At 45.0% G+C, this 20,073-nt stretch overlaps 1 protein-coding gene across 1 annotated transcript; it reads left to right on the top strand.

The window, feature by feature from the left end:
* Positions 1-2,521: 2,521 nt before the first annotated feature.
* LOC124039581 (protein phosphatase 1 regulatory subunit 16A-like) lies at positions 2,522-19,803 on the top strand. The gene is made up of 10 exons (XM_046355701.1): positions 2,522-3,611; positions 4,561-4,631; positions 6,171-6,316; positions 10,141-10,244; positions 10,463-10,587; positions 16,834-16,959; positions 17,273-17,348; positions 17,552-17,681; positions 17,840-18,002; positions 18,140-19,803. The coding sequence occupies exons 1-10, from the start codon at positions 3,359-3,361 to the stop codon at positions 18,620-18,622; spliced, it is 1,677 nt and encodes a 558-aa protein (XP_046211657.1). The 5' UTR covers positions 2,522-3,358; the 3' UTR covers positions 18,623-19,803.
* Positions 19,804-20,073: the final 270 nt, after the last annotated feature.

The raw sequence follows: 20,073 nt of genomic DNA, 5'->3' as shown, positions 1-20,073 counted from the left end.
GCAACTGAACAGGCTCAACACAGGCATGCATAGAAAGCTATTATGTCCCTGAGTCCCATGGAGTTGTGTGTTCCAAGTGAGGTCGGCCAGTGATCTGTGATTCAGAGGACAAACGCATACAGACCAGTAGTTCTCTGTGTCTTCATCACTTCATCCCTTTTGTTACATTCTGATGAGAGAAGTACATTAAAATATAGGCCTAGCTATTGGTGGTGTTGAATAAGATGTCACGTGTTGATTTGTGCTCTTTTTATTTTAAACGTTATGATTTACCTGAAGTGTTTAGTTCTTCTGTGCTGATCCTAAAGGGATTGTGGGGATCTTCTTCCCAAATCTCCTTAAAGCTGGAATCCTTAATGCTGAAATTGTCACGTCCATTTGTGATATTACAACAACAAAGAAGTTACTGAAAACAACATTTTTTTCATTGTACTCTTGATAGCAGAGCACCATTTAAAAATAAATATATATATATTTTTTACCATAATGCGGCAGCAAAAACCGGTGGTGGGGCACCTACTGCAGATTCCATCTTTAAAGATGGAGTCTGGGATCTTAAGCACAACAAATTCGTAACATATTGTACAAATCGGATTTGTAACATGTCATACAAAATGGATGACGTAGTACACAATTTGATGATGTGGTACACAAAAAACGAGGACCCATTTTGGCTCGTGAGCACCACTTTCAACACTACTGGCTAAAATTATACAAAGTTCTAGAGCATCACTTTAAGAGTCTGTAAATAAGGATTATTCTCTTTCTGTGTTTACTGTAGTGGAAACCGGGCACCATCCCTCCGGTTTCTTATTGTGCACTGATTACAAGCTGTTCTGTGGAGTGTGAGCACACTAGACATCGACAGCCTGTGTGTCAGCAGCAGGTGTCTGTCTGTTTATGGCTGCTTGGTGTCTCTGTAGATAGGTCTTGTTTAGGAACAAAGTTCAGTTCTCTGTGATTGGGGATCAAGCAAGGTGTGGCCCTGGCCTCTATATTGCAGTAGTGCCTCATTATATTTTAATAGGAATACCGGTATACTCTGTGCCACTTTGTTAGTGTGTGCGGGTGTGTAGGATAAACATTCTGATTTGAATCCAAGGAAATCCTTACATTGTGGTCTGGGCACTGACAAAGGAAAGGTCATCCTAAATATAGTTTGAAGCCATAGTGACAGAAGTGTCCCTAAAGCAGGTCTATTCATTCAAGACTTGGGAATGACAATTATGAAAAGATTATGTTGTAGGCCAGTTGTTTTCCAACTCTTTCAGTGGGCCCCCCCCCAAGAATTAATCGCGACCCCCCCCCCCCATCCCGAATCTAATGGCAACCTTACAATTGGTACATTTTGATTTTTACATCAACAAATAAACTTACATTCATTACATGTTAATTTCTTATCAAAAATAAATCAATACATTTTTCTAATCATCTTTCTCATTAACGATTTGTATATTGTCTCATTAATTTGTTTTAAATGTTGGCGTTCCCGACATTGATTACCACTGATGTAGGCTGCAGTAAGGTCACAACACAGTGGTCTCTGTAGTTTCACCATAGGTATACTTGAATGTAGCCAAAAGTGCCATGTGTTTGTGATGCCATCTTTCCTGTCTATGTTACAAGATATTTGATGTCTTTTTCCAGTCCCAGACCTGGTCCCCTCTGTTAGGCCTCTGTGACTTGAGTGGTCTCCGTCTAAGCTGGGCCTGCCCGTAAGCAACTGCTCCCTCTATCTCCCTGAGTGCGTCTAGTTGACCTTCCTCTCAGTGACTCACAGGCCAGGCTAAATAATGGATGAGGTGCCTGGAAAGAGCGACTAGTGTGAGATGTTACATACCTGGATAAATGGGAAGGGAGGGACAGAGGGCTTGGTGACAGCCAGGAGGACCACTGCTAGCCTAACACTTAGCACCCAAACCATTGTCTAGTTACTAGTACTACAGCCTGACTAATTAACAACCTACAGAATCCCTTCCTGATCCCTTCTCTTACACTAACCAACCACAGAGCGTGCTGTGCTGAAGTTGAGGGGGCATACGCAGGGCAGGCAGGGTGTCAATCATTAATGAAAGGCGTCCCATCTCCGGTTTCCCTGGGATAGAGGAGTGGGAGTGAAGAGTGGAGGATAAGGAGTGTACAGCTTCCAGATAACAGGCTTAGGAGGGCAGGTTGTGTACATTACTGTAACAGGGCTCTCTCTCTCTCTGAATATCACACTCACACACACTCTCTCCCTCTGTCAGGTAGCCTGGCGGGTAAGAGCGTTGGGCCACTAAACGAAAGGTTGCTGAATCGAATCCCCAAGCTGACAAGGTAAAAATCATCTGTCGTTCTGCCCCTGAGCAAGGCAGTTAACCCACTGTTCCACCCGATGGCGTGCATGTTGATTATGGCAGCCCCCCCCCCCCAACTCTCTGATTCAGAGGGGTTGGGTTAAATGCGGAAGACACATTTTCAGTTGAATGCATTCAGTTGTTCAACTGACTAGGTATCCCCCTTTCTCTTTCTGTTTGCAAGTGTCAGGGGAGGGAGTAGAATGTTCTGTATTCTAAGAAGCACAATGGATTCTTGAGACGCTTTGATGCCTGACTCTTCCTGGTTCCCGAAGCACCACCTGCTGTGGCCTATTACAGGACTAGAAGTGATCCAATCCCCATGCATCCCCCACCTCTGACCAACCCCTGCCCTTACATTCTCTCATACTACTGCACTCTAAAAACAAGCTCTATGCAGTATTAGTCCAAATCTCTGTTTATATTTTATTATCACATTGAACAATGTGACCTGGTTCCTCTTAAGATGCTGAGTTTGTACTCTAAGTAACTACTTCATTTCAAGGTTTGCACCACAGCTCTCAGTATGGACTCCCACCCGGGGACTTGTGTGTTGGGTCCACTTCCCAGAGAGTGTAGGCCTAACCATCAATGGTTGCATTGCTGGCACTGACGGGGGTAGAGGCGAAGTAGTGTCACTGTTTCGGTCCCCCTCCCTCCAACCCAGAGGAATACAGGAAGGAACACAGGATTTAAGGACAGAGACGTGGTTCAGTAATCTGGATGGATCTGTTCCAGCAGGAGATGTTCCATAAAGATCTAGAGTAAGAACCAGTTGGTTCTCAGGTCTTGAATTTCCAAACATAGTCTTTAAAGCATATAGGCCCATGGAAGAGAAATTGATTCTCTGTTACTCACACAAAGAATACCGACTTGGACCTTTACACCTTGGAGATGTCTGCCACCTGACCTTCCAGCAGCTGTGATTCTTTTTGTGTTCACTTTCAACTGATAAAACCCAGAACCTGATCAGAACAGTGAAACGGGAGGTGTAGGAAGTCTGAGGTGGGCGGTGGTGTGGCATGGCGGAGCACGGCGAGCTGCTCGGTGAGATGGCCACGGTTGGGCGTCTGAGTGCCACGGAGCGCCTGAAGCACGCTCAGAAGCGGCGCGCCCAGCAGCTGAAGGGCTGGGCCCAGATGGACAAGGATATGGCCCGTGGCGGGGGCAAGGCCGGACAGAAAGTGGACAAGAACAAGGGGCGCACGCGCAGGGTGGTCTTCCCCAACAACATCACCCTGCTGGAGGCTGCAGCCCGCAATGACCTGGAGGAAGGTGAGTCAGTCAGCACATCACTATGGGCTGGTTTCCCGGACACAGATAAAGACTAGTCCTGGAATAAAAAACATGCTCAATGGAAAATCACTATTAAAAGTGTGTTTTTGACCTGGACTAGGCTTAGACTAATCCATGTCTGGGAAACCAGCCATAGAGGTTATCCCACTTTATAAACTGGGTGGGTCCAGCCCTGAATGCTGATTGGCTGAAAGCCGTGGTATATCAGACCGTATTCCACAGGTATGACAACATGTATTTCTACTGCTCTAATAACCATCTTATAATAGCAATAGGGCACCTCAGGGGTTTGTGGTATATGGCCAATATACCACGTCTAAGGTCTGTGTCCAGGCACTCTGCTTTGCGTCGTGATTAAGAACAGCCTTTAGCTGTGGTATATTGGCCATATAGCACACCTCCTAGGGCCTTAAATAACCCTCACTGTTGTTGTTATGGTTGCTGTTCTTACAAGTAGCCTCGCATGAATTACACAGTACAACTACTCTATAAACACAAGGGCAATTCCACAATAACAGTGATGCTGAGACTTTGATTTTTCACTTTAAAATGTATGTTAAACAAAAAACAATGATTGTTAACAAAATGACTGTTTGCTGTCATTCTGTTACCTAACTTTGCATCGGCACTGTTCCTCAAGTAAATGTGTTTTTGTAAAATGTTGAATGGAAATTGTTAAAAGTTGTACTTGTGTATAGGAAATGATTCATGCATATTTTTTGTGAGACGCGTCATACTTCTAAACTTGTCAGACCAGGCATTTGGTTTCAATGGTGCTATTGTTTCCACACATGATTATGGTTAATTATAGTGGTCACTCGTAACTAACTTTTGCCTGCATTACAAGAGCAGAGGCTATCTGAAGTTAGGATTCGTAGCATAGCTTAGTGAGTAACGTTCACGCTGTTGTGATTGTGTGTCTCTGCAGTCAGGGAGCTGCTGAACGGTGGAGTCAGTCCAGATCTGTACAATGAGGACGGACTCACTGCCCTGCACCAGGTACACACACACACACACACACACACACACACACACACACACACACACACACACACACACACACACACACACACACACACACACACACACACACACACACACACACACACACACACACACACACACACACACACACACACACACACACACACACACACACACACACACACACACACATACTCTTAAACACATACTCTCAAACATATACACACACACACCAGGTACAGACAGTTGTGACCACCCACAACCAACAGGTCAGCCTGTGTGTGCTTAAACACATACTGTCTCAAACATCACAGTTTATGTAAACACACATTGCTTCCAGGTACAGACAGTTGTGACCACCCACAACCAACAGGTCAGCCTGTGTGTGCATTGTTTTGTGTTGTCAGCTCCCAGAACTGTAAGTACTGTCTGTTGTGTCTATCTGTCTGTTTTGTCTAACTAACATCACAGTTTATGTAAACAATGTAGAGCGTTTTCACATTGCTTCCAGGGCTAGACATGTAACTGCTGCTCTGGACCAAGGCTCTTGCTTACATTCCTAGACCATTGGGGAGGATAAGTTTAGTTATGCTTCCCTTCATAGCACTGCTGTGTTGTTTGGAAAGTTCTACGAACACCACCAAGAAACAACACTGCTCTCTTTATCAAGTCAAAATGACACAGACCCTACATATACACATTAACACACCCTGTCAACACATGAGTGTTACTAGAGAGAACAGTGTTCTCTTTACAAGTCAAAATGACACAGACCCTACATATACACATTAACACACCCTGTCAACACATGAGTGTCACTAGAGAGAACAGTGTTCTCTTTACAAGTCAAAATGACACAGACCCTACATATACACATTAACACACCCTGTCAACACATGAGTGTCACTAGAGAGAACAGTGTTCTCTTTATAAGTCAAAATGACACAGACCCTACATATACACATTAACACACCCTGTCAACACATGAGTGTCACTAGAGAGAACAGTGTTCTCTTTACAAGTCAAAATGACACAGACCCTACATATACACATTAACACACCCTGTCAACACATGAGTGTCACTAGAGAGAACAGTGTTCTCTTTACAAGTCAAAATGACACAGACCCTACATATACACATTAACACACCCTGTCAACACATGAGTGTTACTAGAGAGAACAGTGTTCTCTTTACAAGTCAAAATGACACAGACCCTACATATACACATTAACACACCCTGTCAACACATGAGTGTCACTAGAGAGAACAGTGTTCTCTTTACAAGTCAAAATGACAGACCCTACATATACACATTAACACACCCTGTCAACACATGAGTGTCACTAGAGAGAACAGTGTTCTCTTTGTAAGTACTATCTATAATTATTTCTTCCCTTTGAAAAAAGTGAATGTGTTTTACTTAGTAAATGACTGGAGGACCGGGCCTATGCAAATTCAGCTTACACTGCAGTTGACTTACTGATGGTAGAACACTGTAGGTGAGCATGTATTCATTGGTTTGTCTGTCTGTCTGCCCCCCCCCTCCCTTGCAGTGCTGCATTGATGACTTTGTGGAGCTGGTACAGTGTCTGTTGGACGCTGGGGCCAGTGTGAACGCCTGTGACAGTGAGCTGTGGACGCCGCTCCACGCGGCTGCCACCTGTGGACACACAGCCCTGGTGCAGCTCCTGGTGCAGTCGTGAGTCACATTTAGAAACCCTTCAACGTGACACACTCTCTCGCTGTACTGCTGGTCACAGAAATGTACACACAGTTACAATGTACTACTTAGACTTGGAAAAATAAGTTTGAGTAACTAAGTATGAGTTTGGACACGGCCCTCTGGTTGAACTTCCCCAAAATCTATTCTTAGCCTTTCTTCATAGGCACTATCGTATCATATAAACATATGGTTACAATTCTAGGACATCATTTATTACAGTAAATTACCACTGTGTGTCAGTGAATATACTGTACTGCAGCTACATGTCTGCTAACCGTTAGCTGTCTTACCGGCTGCTATCTGAATAGACAATCGGACAATTTTATTTATTTTTATTATTATTATGTTTTCTTCTTGGGCCTCTATAACTATATCTATTGTTTTTATTTTTGTTGTTGTTGTGTGATTTGGATTAATCCCCTCTACCACACGGAACCCCACTAATCTACTGACGGAACACAAGAGGTGGCTAATAACAGACCTCCATCCTATGCTAGCTTGCTACCGATGTCCTGGCTAGTTGTCTAAATCGCCGTGACCCCCAAACAACCTCTCCACTCACTGGACCCTTTTGATCACTCGACTAAGCATGCCTCTCCTTAATGTCAATATGTCTTGTCCATTGCTGTTCTGGTTAGTGTTTATTGGCTTATTTCACTGTAGAGCCTCTAGTCCTGCTCACTATACCTTATCCAACCTATTAGTTCCACCACCCACACATGCAATGACATCTCCTGGTTTCAATGATGTTTCTAGAGACAATATCTCTCTCTTCATCACACAATACCTAGGTTTACCTCCACTGTATTCACATCCTACCATACCTTTGTCTGTACATTATACCTTGATGCTATTTTATCGCCCCCAGAAACCTCCTTTTACTCTCTGTTCTAGACGTTCTAGAGGACCAATTCTTATTGCTTTTAGCCGTACCCTTATTCTACTCCTCCTCTGTTCCTCTGGCGATGTAGAGGTGAATCCAGGCCCTGCAGTGCCTAGCTCCACTCCTATTCCCCAGGAGCTCTCTTTTGACGACTTCTGTAACCGTAATAGCCTTGGTTTCATGCATGTTAACATTAGAAGCCTCCACCCTAAGTTTGTTCTATTCACTGCTTTTAGCACACTCTGCCAACCCGGATGTTCTAGCTGTGTCTGAATCCTGGTTTAGGAAGACCACCAAAAATTCTGAAATTTTAATTCCAAAATACAACATTTTCACACAAGATAGAACTGCCAAAGGGGGCGGTGTTACAATCTACTGCAAAGATAGCCTGCAGAGTTCTGTCCTACTATCCAGGTCTGTACCCAAACAATTTGAACTTCTACTTTTAAAAATCCACCTCTCTAAAAACAAGTCTCTCACTGTTGCCTCCTGCTATAGACCACCCTCTGCCCCCAGCTGTGCTCTGGACACCATATGTGAACTGATTGCCCCCCATCTATCTTCAGAGCTTGTGCTGCTAGGCGACCTAAACTGGAACATGCTTAACACCCTAGCCATCCTACAATCTAAACTTGATGCCCTCAATCTCACACAAATTATCAATGAACCTACCAGGTACCTCCCCAAAGCCTTAAACATGGGCACCCTCATAGATATCATCCTAAGAACACCTCCTCCCAGCTGCCTGCTGCGCTGAAGATAGGAAACACTGTCACCACTGATAAATCCACCATAATTGAGAATTTCAATAAGCATTTTTCTACGGCTGGCCATGCTTTCCACCTGGCTACTCCTACCCCGGTCAACAGCACTGCACCCCCAACAGCAACTCGCCCAAGCCTTCCCCATTTCTCCTTCTCCCAAATCCATTCAGCTGATGTTCTGAAAGAGCTGCAAAATCTGGACCCCTACAAATCAGCCGGGCTAGACAATCTGGACCCTTTCTTTCTAAAGTTATCTGTCGAAATTGTTGCCACCCCTATTACTAGCCTGTTCAACCTCTCTTTCTTGTCGTCTGAGATTCCCAAAGATTGGAAAGCAGCTGCAGTCATCCCCCTCTTCAAAGGGGGGGACACTCTTCACCCAAACTGCGACAGACCTATATCTATCCTACCATGCCTTTCTAAGGTCTTCGAAAGCCAAGTCAACAAACAGATTACCGACCATTTAGAATCTCACCATACCTTCTCTGCTATGCAATCTGGTTTCAGAGCTAGTCATGGGTGCACCTCAGCCACGCTCAAGGTCCTAAATGATATCTTATCCGCCATCGATAAGAAACATTACTGTGCAGCCGTATTCATTGATCTGGCCAAGGCTTTCGACTCTGTCAATCACCACATCCTCATCGGCAGACTCGACAGCCTTGGTTTCTCAAATGATTGCCTCGCCTGGTTCACCAACTACTTCTCTGATAGAGTTCAGTGTGTCAAATCGGAGGGTCTGCTGTCCGGACCTCTGGCAGTCTCTATGGGGGTGCCACAGGGTTCAATTCTTGGACCGACTCTCTTCTCTGTATACATCAATGAGGTAGCTCTTGCTGCTGGTGAGTCTCTGATCCACCTCTACGCAGACGACACCATTCTGTATACTTCTGGCCCTTCTTTGGACACTGTGTTAACAACCCTTCAGGCAAGATTCAATGCCATACAACTCCTTCCGTGGCTTCCAATTGCTCTTAAATACAAGTAAAACTAAATGCATGCTCTTCAACCAATCGCTACCTGCACCTACCCGCCTGTCCAACATCACTACTCTGGACGGCTCTGACTTAGAATACGTGGACAACTACAAATACTTAGGTGTCTGGTTAGACTGTAAACTCTCCTTCCAGACCCATATCAAACATCTCCAATCCAAAGTTAAATCTAGAATTTGCTTCCTATTTCGCAACAAAGCATCCTTCACTCATGCTGCCAAACATACCCTTGTAAAACTGACCATCCTACCAATCCTCGACTTTGGCGATGTCATTTACAAAATAGCCTCCAATATCCTACTCAACAAATTGGATGCAGTCTATCACAGTGCAATCCGTTTTGTCACCAAAGCCCCATATACAACCCACCATTGCGACCTGTACGCTCTCGTTGGCTGGCCCTCGCTTCATACTCGTCGCCAAACCCACTGGCTCCATGTCATCTACAAGACCCTGCTCGGTAAAGTCCCCCCTTATCTCAGCTCGCTGGACACCATAGCATCTCCCACCTGTAGCACGCACTCCAGCAGGTATATCTCTCTAGTCACCCCCAAAACCAATTCTTTCTTTGGCCACCTCTCCTTCCAGTTCTCTGCTGCCAATGACTGGAACGAACTACAAACACTTATCTCCCTCACTAGCTTTAAACACCAACAGTCAGAGCAGCTCACAGATTACTGCACCTGTACATAGCCCACCTATAATTTAGCCCAAACAACTACCTCTTTCCCAACTGTAATTAATTAATTAACTAATTATGCTCCTTTACACCCCATTTTTATTTCTACTTTGCACATTCTTCCACTGCAAAACTACCATTCCAGTGTTTTACTTGCTATATTGTATTTACTTTGCCACCATGGCCTTTTTTGCCTTTACCTCCCTTCTCACCTCATTTGCTCACATTGTATATAGACTTGTTTATACTGTATTATTGACTGTATGTTTGTTTTACTCCATGTGTAACTCTGTGTCGTTTGGTCTGTCAAACTGCTTTGCTTTATCTTGGCCAGGTCGCAATTGTAAATGAGAACTTGTTCTCAACTTGCCTACCTGGTTAAATAAAGGTGAAATAAAAAAACATGTGACGTGATGCATATGCCACTGGTGTAATGAGTCCCTGTCTCCTGATGTAACGTTCTCCTTGTCTGTGTCCAGTGGTGCAGAGATGCTGGCGGTCAACGCTGATGGCAACATGCCCTATGACCTTTGTGAGGACGAGGCCACGCTGGAGCTGCTAGAGATGGTCATGGCAGAGCAGGGTCAGAACCCAACTCGACATTCTCTCCTTCTCCACAACCTTGTCCTCTATTTGCATTCCCAACTACTCCCAATCATTCTCATGCCATGACTACAGCCTTGAGCCTTCATCCTTAGCTACCTAGCCCTTCTCTTCCCAGTTGCGATCCCCACCATGACCCTTACTAAAAATCGGTCCTAGTCAAATGATCTTGTGTTGACTTCCTGTGTACCTGTGCAGGTATAACTCAGGACCGTATAAACCAGTGTCGTGGGGCTAAGGAGATGGAGATGCTGACGGACCTTCGAGCGCTGGTCCAGAGTGGTGCGGACCTGAACGCTCATGATGACAATGGGGCCACACTGGTGAGACATTGTAATCTGTTTGTTTTTTAAAATGTTTATCTTCCCCTCTAATCAGGGACTGATTTTAGACCTGGGACAACAGGTGGGTGCAATTAATTATCAGATAAAACCAGAAGTACTCTGGACCTTGTATGGTAGGATTTTGAATACCCCCTGTAAACCTTAAAATACACCTGAAAACACACTTGGCTGGGAATATCTGTTCAAATACATTACTGACAAACAGCAGTAAGGTTCATTACTGACAAACGGCACTAAGGTTGACATTACTGACAAACGGCACTAAGGTTGACATTACTGACAAACGGCACTAAGGTTGACATTACTGACAAACGGCACTAAGGTTGACATTACTGACAAACGGCACTAAGGTTGACATTACTGACAAACGGCACTAAGGTTGACATTACTGACAAACGGCACTAAGGTTGACATTACTGACAAACGGCACTAAGGTTGACATTACTGACAAACGGCACTAAGGTTGACATTACTGACAAACTGACAAACGGCACTAAGGTTGACATTACTGACAAACGGCACTAAGGTTGACATTACTGACAAACGGCACTAAGGTTGACATTACTGACAAACGGCACTAAGGTTGACATTACTGACAAACGGCACTAAGGTTGACATGACAAACATTACTGACAAACGGCACTAAGGTTGACATTACTGACAAACGGCACTAAGGTTGACATTACTGACAAACGGCACTAAGGTTGACATTACTGACAAACGGCACTAAGGTTGACATTACTGACAAACGGCACTAAGGTTGACATTACTGACAAACGGCACTAAGGTTGACATTACTGACAAAACGGCACTAAGGTTGACATTACTGACAAACGGCACTAAGGTTGACATTACTGACAAACGGCACTAAGGTTGACATTACTGACAAACGGCACTAAGGTTGACATTACTGACAAACGGCACTAAGGTTGACATTACTGACAAACGGCACTAAGGTTGACATTACTGACAAACGGCACTAAGGTTGACATTACTGACAAACGGCACTAAGGTTGACATTACTGACAAACGGCACTGAAGGTTGACATTACTGACAAACGGCACTAAGGTTGACATTACTGACAAACGGCACTAAGGTTGACATTACTGACAAACGGCACTAAGGTTGACATTACTGACAAACGGCACTAAGGTTGACATTACTGACAAACGGCACTAAGGTTGACATTACTGACAAACGGCACTAAGGTTGACATTACTGACAAACGGCACTAAGGTTGACATTACTGACAAACGGCACTAAGGTTGACATTACTGACAAACGGCACTAAGGTTGACATTACTGACAAACGGCACTAAGGTTGACATTACTGACAAAAGGTTGACGGCACTAAGGTTGACATTACTGACAAACGGCACTAAGGTTGACATTACTGACAAACGGCACTAAGGTTGACATTACTGACAAACGGCACTAAGGTTGACATTACTGACAAACGGCACTAAGGTTGACATTACTGACAAACGGCACTAAGGTTGACATTACTGACAAACGGCACTAAGGTTGACATTACTGACAAACGGCACTAAGGTTGACATTACTGACAAACGGCACTAAGGTTGACATTACTGACAAACGGCACTAAGGTTGACATTACTGACAAACGGCACTAAGGTTGACATTACTGACAAACGGCACTAAGGTTGACATTACTGACAAACGGCACTAAGGTTGACATTACTGACAAACGGCACTAAGGTTGACATTACTGACAAACGGCACTAAGGTTGACATTACTGACAAACGGCACTAAGGTTGACATTACTGACAAACGGCACTAAGGTTGACATTACTGACAAACGGCACTAAGGTTGACATTACTGACAAACGGCACTAAGGTTGTTGACATTACTGACAAACGGCACTAAGGTTGACATTACTGACAAACGGCACTAAGGTTGACATTACTGACAAACGGCACTAAGGTTGACATTACTGACAAACGGCACTAAGGTTGACATTACTGACAAACGGCACTAAGGTTGACATTACTGACAAACGGCACTAAGGTTGACATTACTGACAAACGGCACTAAGGTTGACATTACTGACAAACGGCACTAAGGTTGACATTACTGACAAGCGGCACTAAGGTTGACATTACTGACAAGCGGCACTAAGGTTGACATTACTGACAAGCGGCACTAAGGTTGACATTACTGACAAACGGCACTAAGGTTGACATTACTGACAAACGGCACTAAGGCACTAAGGTTGACATTACTGACAAGCGGCACTAAGGTTGACATTACTGACAAGCGGCACTAAGGTTGACATTACTGACAAGCGGCACTAAGGTTGACATTACTGACAAACGGCACTAAGGTTGACATTACTGACAAACGGCACTAAGGTTGACATTACTGACAAACGGCACTAAGGTTGACATTACTGACAAACGGCACTAAGGTTGACATTACTGACAAACGGCACTAAGGTTGACATTACTGACAAACGGCACTAAGGTTGACATTACTGACAAACGGCACTAAGGTTGACATTACTGACAGACGGCACTAAGGTTGACATTACTGACAGACGGCACTAAGGTTGACATTACTGACAGACGGCACTAAGGTTGACATTACTGACAGACGGCACTAAGGTTGACATTACTGACAGACGGCACTAAGGTTGACATTACTGACAGACGGCACTAAGGTTGACATTACTGACAGACGGCACTATTACTGACAGACGGCACTAAGGTTGACATTACTGACAGACGGCACTAAGGTTGACATTACTGACAGACGGCACTAAGGTTGACATTACTGACAGACGGCACTAAGGTTGACATTACTGACAGACGGCACTAAGGTTGACATTACTGACAGACGGCACTAAGGTTGACATTACTGACAGACGGCACTAAGGTTGACATTACTGACAGACGGCACATTACTGACAGGTTTGACATTACTGACAGACGGCACTAAGGTTGACATTACTGACAGACGGCACTAAGGTTGACATTACTGACAGACGGCACTAAGGTTGACATTACTGACAGACGGCACTAAGGTTGACATTACTGACATTACTGACAGACGGCACTAAGGTTGACATTACTGACAGACGGCACTAAGGTTGACATTACTGACAGACGGCACTAAGGTTGACATTACTGACAGACGGCACTAAGGTTGACATTACTGACAGACGGCACTAAGGTTGACATTACTGACAGACGGCACTAAGGTTGACATTACTGACAGACGGCACTAAGGTTGACATTACTGACAGACGGCACTAAGGTTGACATTACTGACAGACGGCACTAAGGTTGACATTACTGACAGACGGCACTAAGGTTGACATTACTGACAGACGGCACTAAGGTTGACATTACTGACAGACGGCACTAAGGTTGACATTACTGACAGACGGCACTAAGGTTGACATTACTGACAGACGGCACTAAGGTTGACATTACTGACAGACGGCACTAAGGTTGACATTACTGACAGACGGCACTAAGGTTGACATTACTGACAGACGGCACTAAGGTTGACATTACTGACATTACTGACAGACGGCACTAAGGTTGACATTACTGACAGACGGCACTAAGGTTGACATTACTGACAGACGGCACTAAGGTTGACATTACTGACAGACGGCACTAAGGTTGACATTACTGACAGACTAAGGTTGACACTGAAGGTTGACATTACTGACAGACGGCACTAAGGTTGACATTACTGACAGACGGCACTAAGGTTGACATTACTGACAGACGGCACTAAGGTTGACATTACTGACAGACGGCACTAAGGTTGACATTACTGACAGACGGCACTAAGGTTGACATTACTGACAGACGGCACTAAGGTTGACATTACTGACAGACGGCACTAAGGTTGACATTACTGACAGACGGCACTAAGGTTGACATTACTGACAGACGGCACTAAGGTTGACATTACTGACAGACGGCACTAAGGTTGACATTACTGACAGACGGCACTAAGGTTGACATTACTGACAGACGGCACTAAGGTTGACATTACTGACAGACGGCACTAAGGTTGACATTACTGACAGACGGCACTAAGGTTGACATTACTGACAGACGGCACTAAGGTTGACATTACTGACAGACGGCACTAAGGTTGACACTACAGGTTGACATTACTGACAGACGGCACTAAGGTTGACATTACTGACAGACGGCACTAAGGTTGACATTACTGACAGACGGCACTAAGGTTGACATTACTGACAGACGGCACTAAGGTTGACATTACTGACAGACGGCACTAAGGTTGACATTACTGACAGACGGCACTAAGGTTGACATTACTGACAGACGGCACTAAGGTTGACATTACTGACAGACGGCACTAAGGTTGACATTACTGACAGGTTGACATTACTGACAGACGGCACTAAGGTTGACATTACTGACAGACGGCACTAAGGTTGACATTACTGACAGACGGCACTAAGGTTGACATTACTGACAGACGGCACTAAGGTTGACATTACTGACAGACGGCACTAAGGTTGACATTACTGACAGACGGCACTAAGGTTGACATTACTGACAGACGGCACTAAGGTTGACATTACTGACAGACGGCACTAAGGTTGACATTACTGACAGACGGCACTAAGGTTGACATTACTGACAGACGGCACTAAGGTTGACATTACTGACAGACGGCACTAAGGTTGACATTACTGACAGACGGCACTAAGGTTGACATTACTGACAGACGGCACTAAGGTTGACATTACTGACAGACGGCACTAAGGTTGACATTACTGACAGACGGCACTAAGGTTGACATTACTGACAGACGGCACTAAGGTTGACATTACTGACAGACGGCACTAAGGTTGACATTACTGACAGACGGCACTAAGGTTGACATTACTGACAGACGGCACTAAGGTTGACATTACTGACAGACGGCACTAAGGTTGACATTACTGACAGACGGCACTAAGGTTGACATTACTGACAGACGGCACTAAGGTTGACATTACTGACAGACGGCACTAAGGTTGACATTACTGACAGACGGCACTAAGGTTGACATTACTGACAGACGGCACTAAGGTTGACATTACTGACAGACGGCACTAAGGTTGACATTACTGACAGACGGCACTAAGGTTGACATTACTGACAGACGGCACTAAGGTTGACATTACTGACAGACGGCACTAAGGTTGACATTACTGACAGACGGCACTAAGGTTGACATTACTGACAGACGGCACTAAGGTTGACATTACTGACAGACGGCACTAAGGTTGACATTACTGACAGACGGCACTAAGGTTGACATTACTGACAGACGGCACTAAGGTTGACATTACTGACAGACTAAGGTTGACATTACTGACAGACGGCACTAAGGTTGACATTACTGACAGACGGCACTAAGGTTGACATTACTGACAGACGGCACTAAGGTTGACATTACTGACAGACGGCACTAAGGTTGACATTACTGACAGACGGCACTAAGGTTGACATTACTGACAGACGGCACTAAGGTTGACATTACTGACAGACGGCACTAAGGTTGACATTACTGACAGACGGCACTAAGGTTGACATTACTGACAGACGGCACTAAGGTTGACATTACTGACAGACGGCACTAAGGTTGACATTACTGACAGACGGCACTAAGGTTGACATTACTGACAGACGGCACTAAGGTTGACATTACTGACAGACGGCACTAAGGTTGACATTACTGACAGACGGCACTAAGGTTGACATTACTGACAGACGGCACTAAGGTTGACATTACTGACAGACGGCACTAAGGTTGACATTACTGACAGACGGCACTAAGGTTGACATTACTGACAGACGGCACTAAGGTTGACATTACTGACAGACGGCACTAAGGTTGACATTACTGACAGACGGCACTAAGGTTGACATTACTGACAGACGGCACTAAGGTTGACATTACTGACAGACGGCACTAAGGTTGACATTACTGACAGACGGCACTAAGGTTGACATTACTGACAGACGGCACTAAGGTTGACATTACTGACAGACGGCACTAAGGTTGACATTACTGACAGACGGCACTAAGGTTGACATTACTGACAAACAGCACTAAGGTTTGAACTTCTAGTCTCATAATATAATCCATAGATTCACCTCACTACTGGTATAAAAGGTTGACCGTGTAACAATCTGTCCTCTTGTCTCAATTCACATCCAGCTGCACTTAGCGGCGGCTAACGGCTACCTGTTGGTAGGGGAGCTGTTGTTGGAGCACCAGGCCAAAGTGGAGGAGAAGGACACAGACGGCTGGACACCACTCCATGCCGCCTCCTGCTGGGGACAGGTCAGTATTGCCGCACTCAGAACAGTTTAGAAAGAAGCTACGTCCCCCTTTCTCAACTGTCATGCTATGGGCGGCAGGTAGCCTAGCGGTTAAGAGCATTGGGCCAGTAACCGAAAGGTCGCTGGTTTGAATCCCCGAGCTGACTAGGTGAAAAATATGTTGATGTGCCCTTGAGCAAGGCACTTAACCCTAATTGCTCCTGTTCAGGATAAGAGCGTCCTCTAAATGACTAAAATGTCAAATATGCCATGCTATGCTAAATGGCTGTATTGCCTGACAAACCTGAACATGCTGGTGTGTCTTGTTTCCCCAGGTCCAGCTGGTGGAGCTACTGGTGGCTCATGGGGCCAGTCTCAACACCAAGTCCGTTCTGGAAGAGACGCCACTGGGTAAGAACACAACTATCAACCCAATCAGAGACTGTGTAGATGTGAAGGGCAATGACAGAAAAGGATTGGACAGTATAGATTAACTTACTGTTGTCTTGGTAGATAATTGTTGTCCAGACACAGCATAAACGTGTTTCAGAGGGACTGAAATCCTGAATGGGGATGACATGTCCTGACCCTGTTGTGTTTTCTGTCCGTGGCAGATGTGTGTGCGGATGAGGAGGTGAGAGCCAAGCTGATGGAGCTGAAGCACAAACACGATGCCATCATGAAGAGTCGGGACCGACACAAGGGCACCTTGCAGAAACGAGCCTCCAGCACTGGCAGCAGAGGGTGAGGGGGGGGGGGGGCAAGAGAGAGGATTAGTTCAAGAATTGAGGGGATAGGATAATGGTTTTGTTTAGACACATGTAAAACCCTCAAGCTACGGTCACTCTCTCCAGCTTGTAGCTGTATCTACAGTATCTCTCTCTGTCGTCCCCTGTGAGCAGTAAGGTGGTGCGGCGTGTGAGCATCAATGAGCGTTCCAGCCTATACCGGCGGGAGCACCACAAGGAGGCCATGGTGTGGCAGGAGAGAGGCCGGCAAGCCGAGCCGCAGGACGACGACGAGGACAGACAGACTGACAACGAGCTCCACCAGCATGTTGCCATGGTGAGTGGTACTGTATTACTCCTGTCATAGCAACAACACCAGGACAAACTTCTATCATGTTCAGTTAACACTGAGAATAGATTATATGGTTGATAGGTGAATGTGTCATATTAACTCTCTTGCGCTGGCTCTCTCAGGCTGCAGGTGCCATGTCGAGGGGGGAGGATGACGAGGGAGGGGAGAGGAAGTTCAATCTGGGGAACGGTGGGATTCCCCTGGCCCTGTTGGCGTCAGTCCCAGGGGAGCAGTGGAGCGGAGGCCGGATGGACCGCAGCGCCTCTTACCAGCTGAGCCCTGCCTCGGGCACCGGGGAGGCAGGGGACAGCATGACCCGGGAGAAATCCCACCAGACACTAGCGGACCTGAAACGCCAGCGGGCCGCAGCCAAGCTCAACAAGTACCCAGCCCCACCCGCTCCAGAGGAGATGCCCCCTTCTCCCGCCCCTCTGCAGGATTTGACCCCGTCCAGAGCCGCCCAGGAGACACACAGCACAGAGGTGGCCTCCCCCAGCACTGTGTACTTCACCCCAGCCAGCGGGGACCCGCCCCTGCTCAAACTACAAGCCCCAGAGGAGGACACCTCCAACAACACCAAGGAGCCCTGCTGTGGACTCATGTAGGGACAAACACTTCCAAACACCCACTGCCTGACTGGAAATGAAAGTGGGTGATGTGTAGCAATCAAAAATGATTCCAAAACGCTACGGTGACTACCAGATATACTTTTAAGGATTCATTGCAGTTGGATTTATTCTAAGTTTATGATTTGGTTCCGTTAAGCGCCTACTTCCATCAATTACATGCCATTGAATTTTTGGTCTACTCTCCATTTTGGTCAAAGTGGTTATACATTCCATCTTCTTGCATCAATTTATTTTTAGCCATCCTTCCTGAAATGTCTAAAACAAGATTTATCTAATGGAGGGAATGTAAAACATTTTTCCAATATATGAGCACTTAACGTTCCTCTGATAAGGGTGTGGCCAGAGCCATAGATTTACATACATGGATATTGCTCTGCATATCTATGGACCTCGTATAGAGAGAGACCTTATGTGCCCACCTGGTGGCTTCTAAGAGAACTACAGATTCCAGTATTACTCCAATAGCACGGAGTACTTTTTTTTGTTTAATCCCTTCTTTCCATGTTTGTTTAAGGCAATTCAATCAAAATAGAGTGTTTTCTCATATCAAGAATATTATATATGAACTGGCCATCTAACTTAAGTGAATAAGATTTGCTCATTTAAAGCAGAAAGGGGCTAGAGAAGCGTGAATCAACCAAAGCTGATTATTTTACTTTATTTTTGTCAAGCTGAAAATCGGACCAATGAATGATAATTTTCTACTCATGATTGACTGAGCATGATTTGAGATATGCACAGTAAATGGATTTAAGAGAAGGAGAGATTAGGATCGAGAGTGATTGTTACAAAAGGGTACATAATAATGGCATTTGTTGGTGTTATTTGTTTTCTATACACACTCACACCAGTCTGTCTGTTGACAGGGTACAGAAGTGGGAGTGTTTGTAGATGATGGTTTCTCTTTCTTGTTGGTTTGAATTTGCATCAAATTGACACACGTGTAGACAAGTGCTATTTCCCTGCCTTTCTACTGATCAGCATTCAGCACTGTTCTCAAAATGGTTTTCTTTGTTCGTAAATCAACATACTGTTCCAGTGCACTAAGAACCTACATTTTCTACGGTGCAATTTGTAAACAAGGGTTTTGTTTTCTAAATGATTGTAAGAGATTGTCTAATATTCAAATGAATATAAATTGTGTTTTTGTCATGGTGTTTGTCCCACCTCAGGATAAAATGACTTCTTATAGGCATTTCTATTTAAACTATTTCTATGCTGTGAATAGGGATGTACACAGTGTACAAAACATTAGGAACACATGCTCTTTCCATGACTTGGACTGACCGGGTGAATCCAGGTAAAGGCTATGATCCATTATTGATGTCACTTGTTAAATCCACTTCAGTCAGTGTATATGAAGGGGAGGAGACAGGTAAAATAAGGCTTTTTAAGCCTTGAGACATGGCTTGTGTATGTGTGCTATT

The sequence above is a fragment of the Oncorhynchus gorbuscha genome, linkage group LG07, assembly GCF_021184085.1.
Source record: "Oncorhynchus gorbuscha isolate QuinsamMale2020 ecotype Even-year linkage group LG07, OgorEven_v1.0, whole genome shotgun sequence".
NCBI classification, from domain to species: domain Eukaryota; kingdom Metazoa; phylum Chordata; class Actinopteri; order Salmoniformes; family Salmonidae; genus Oncorhynchus; species Oncorhynchus gorbuscha.
The sequence above is the reverse complement of the archived record's forward strand: the minus strand, read 5'-3'. Positions and strand labels throughout refer to the sequence as shown.

Excerpts from the sequence above, each read along its gene's own strand:
- LOC124039581 (XM_046355701.1), top strand. The coding sequence starts at position 3,359 with ATGGCGGAGCACGGCGAGCTGCTCGGTGAGATGGCCACGGTTGGGCGT. Across the intron at positions 4,632-6,170 it reads GACTCACTGCCCTGCACCAG|TGCTGCATTGATGACTTTGT; the intron begins GTACACACACAC and ends CCTCCCTTGCAG. Across the intron at positions 10,245-10,462 it reads GATGGTCATGGCAGAGCAGG|GTATAACTCAGGACCGTATA; the intron begins GTCAGAACCCAA and ends GTACCTGTGCAG.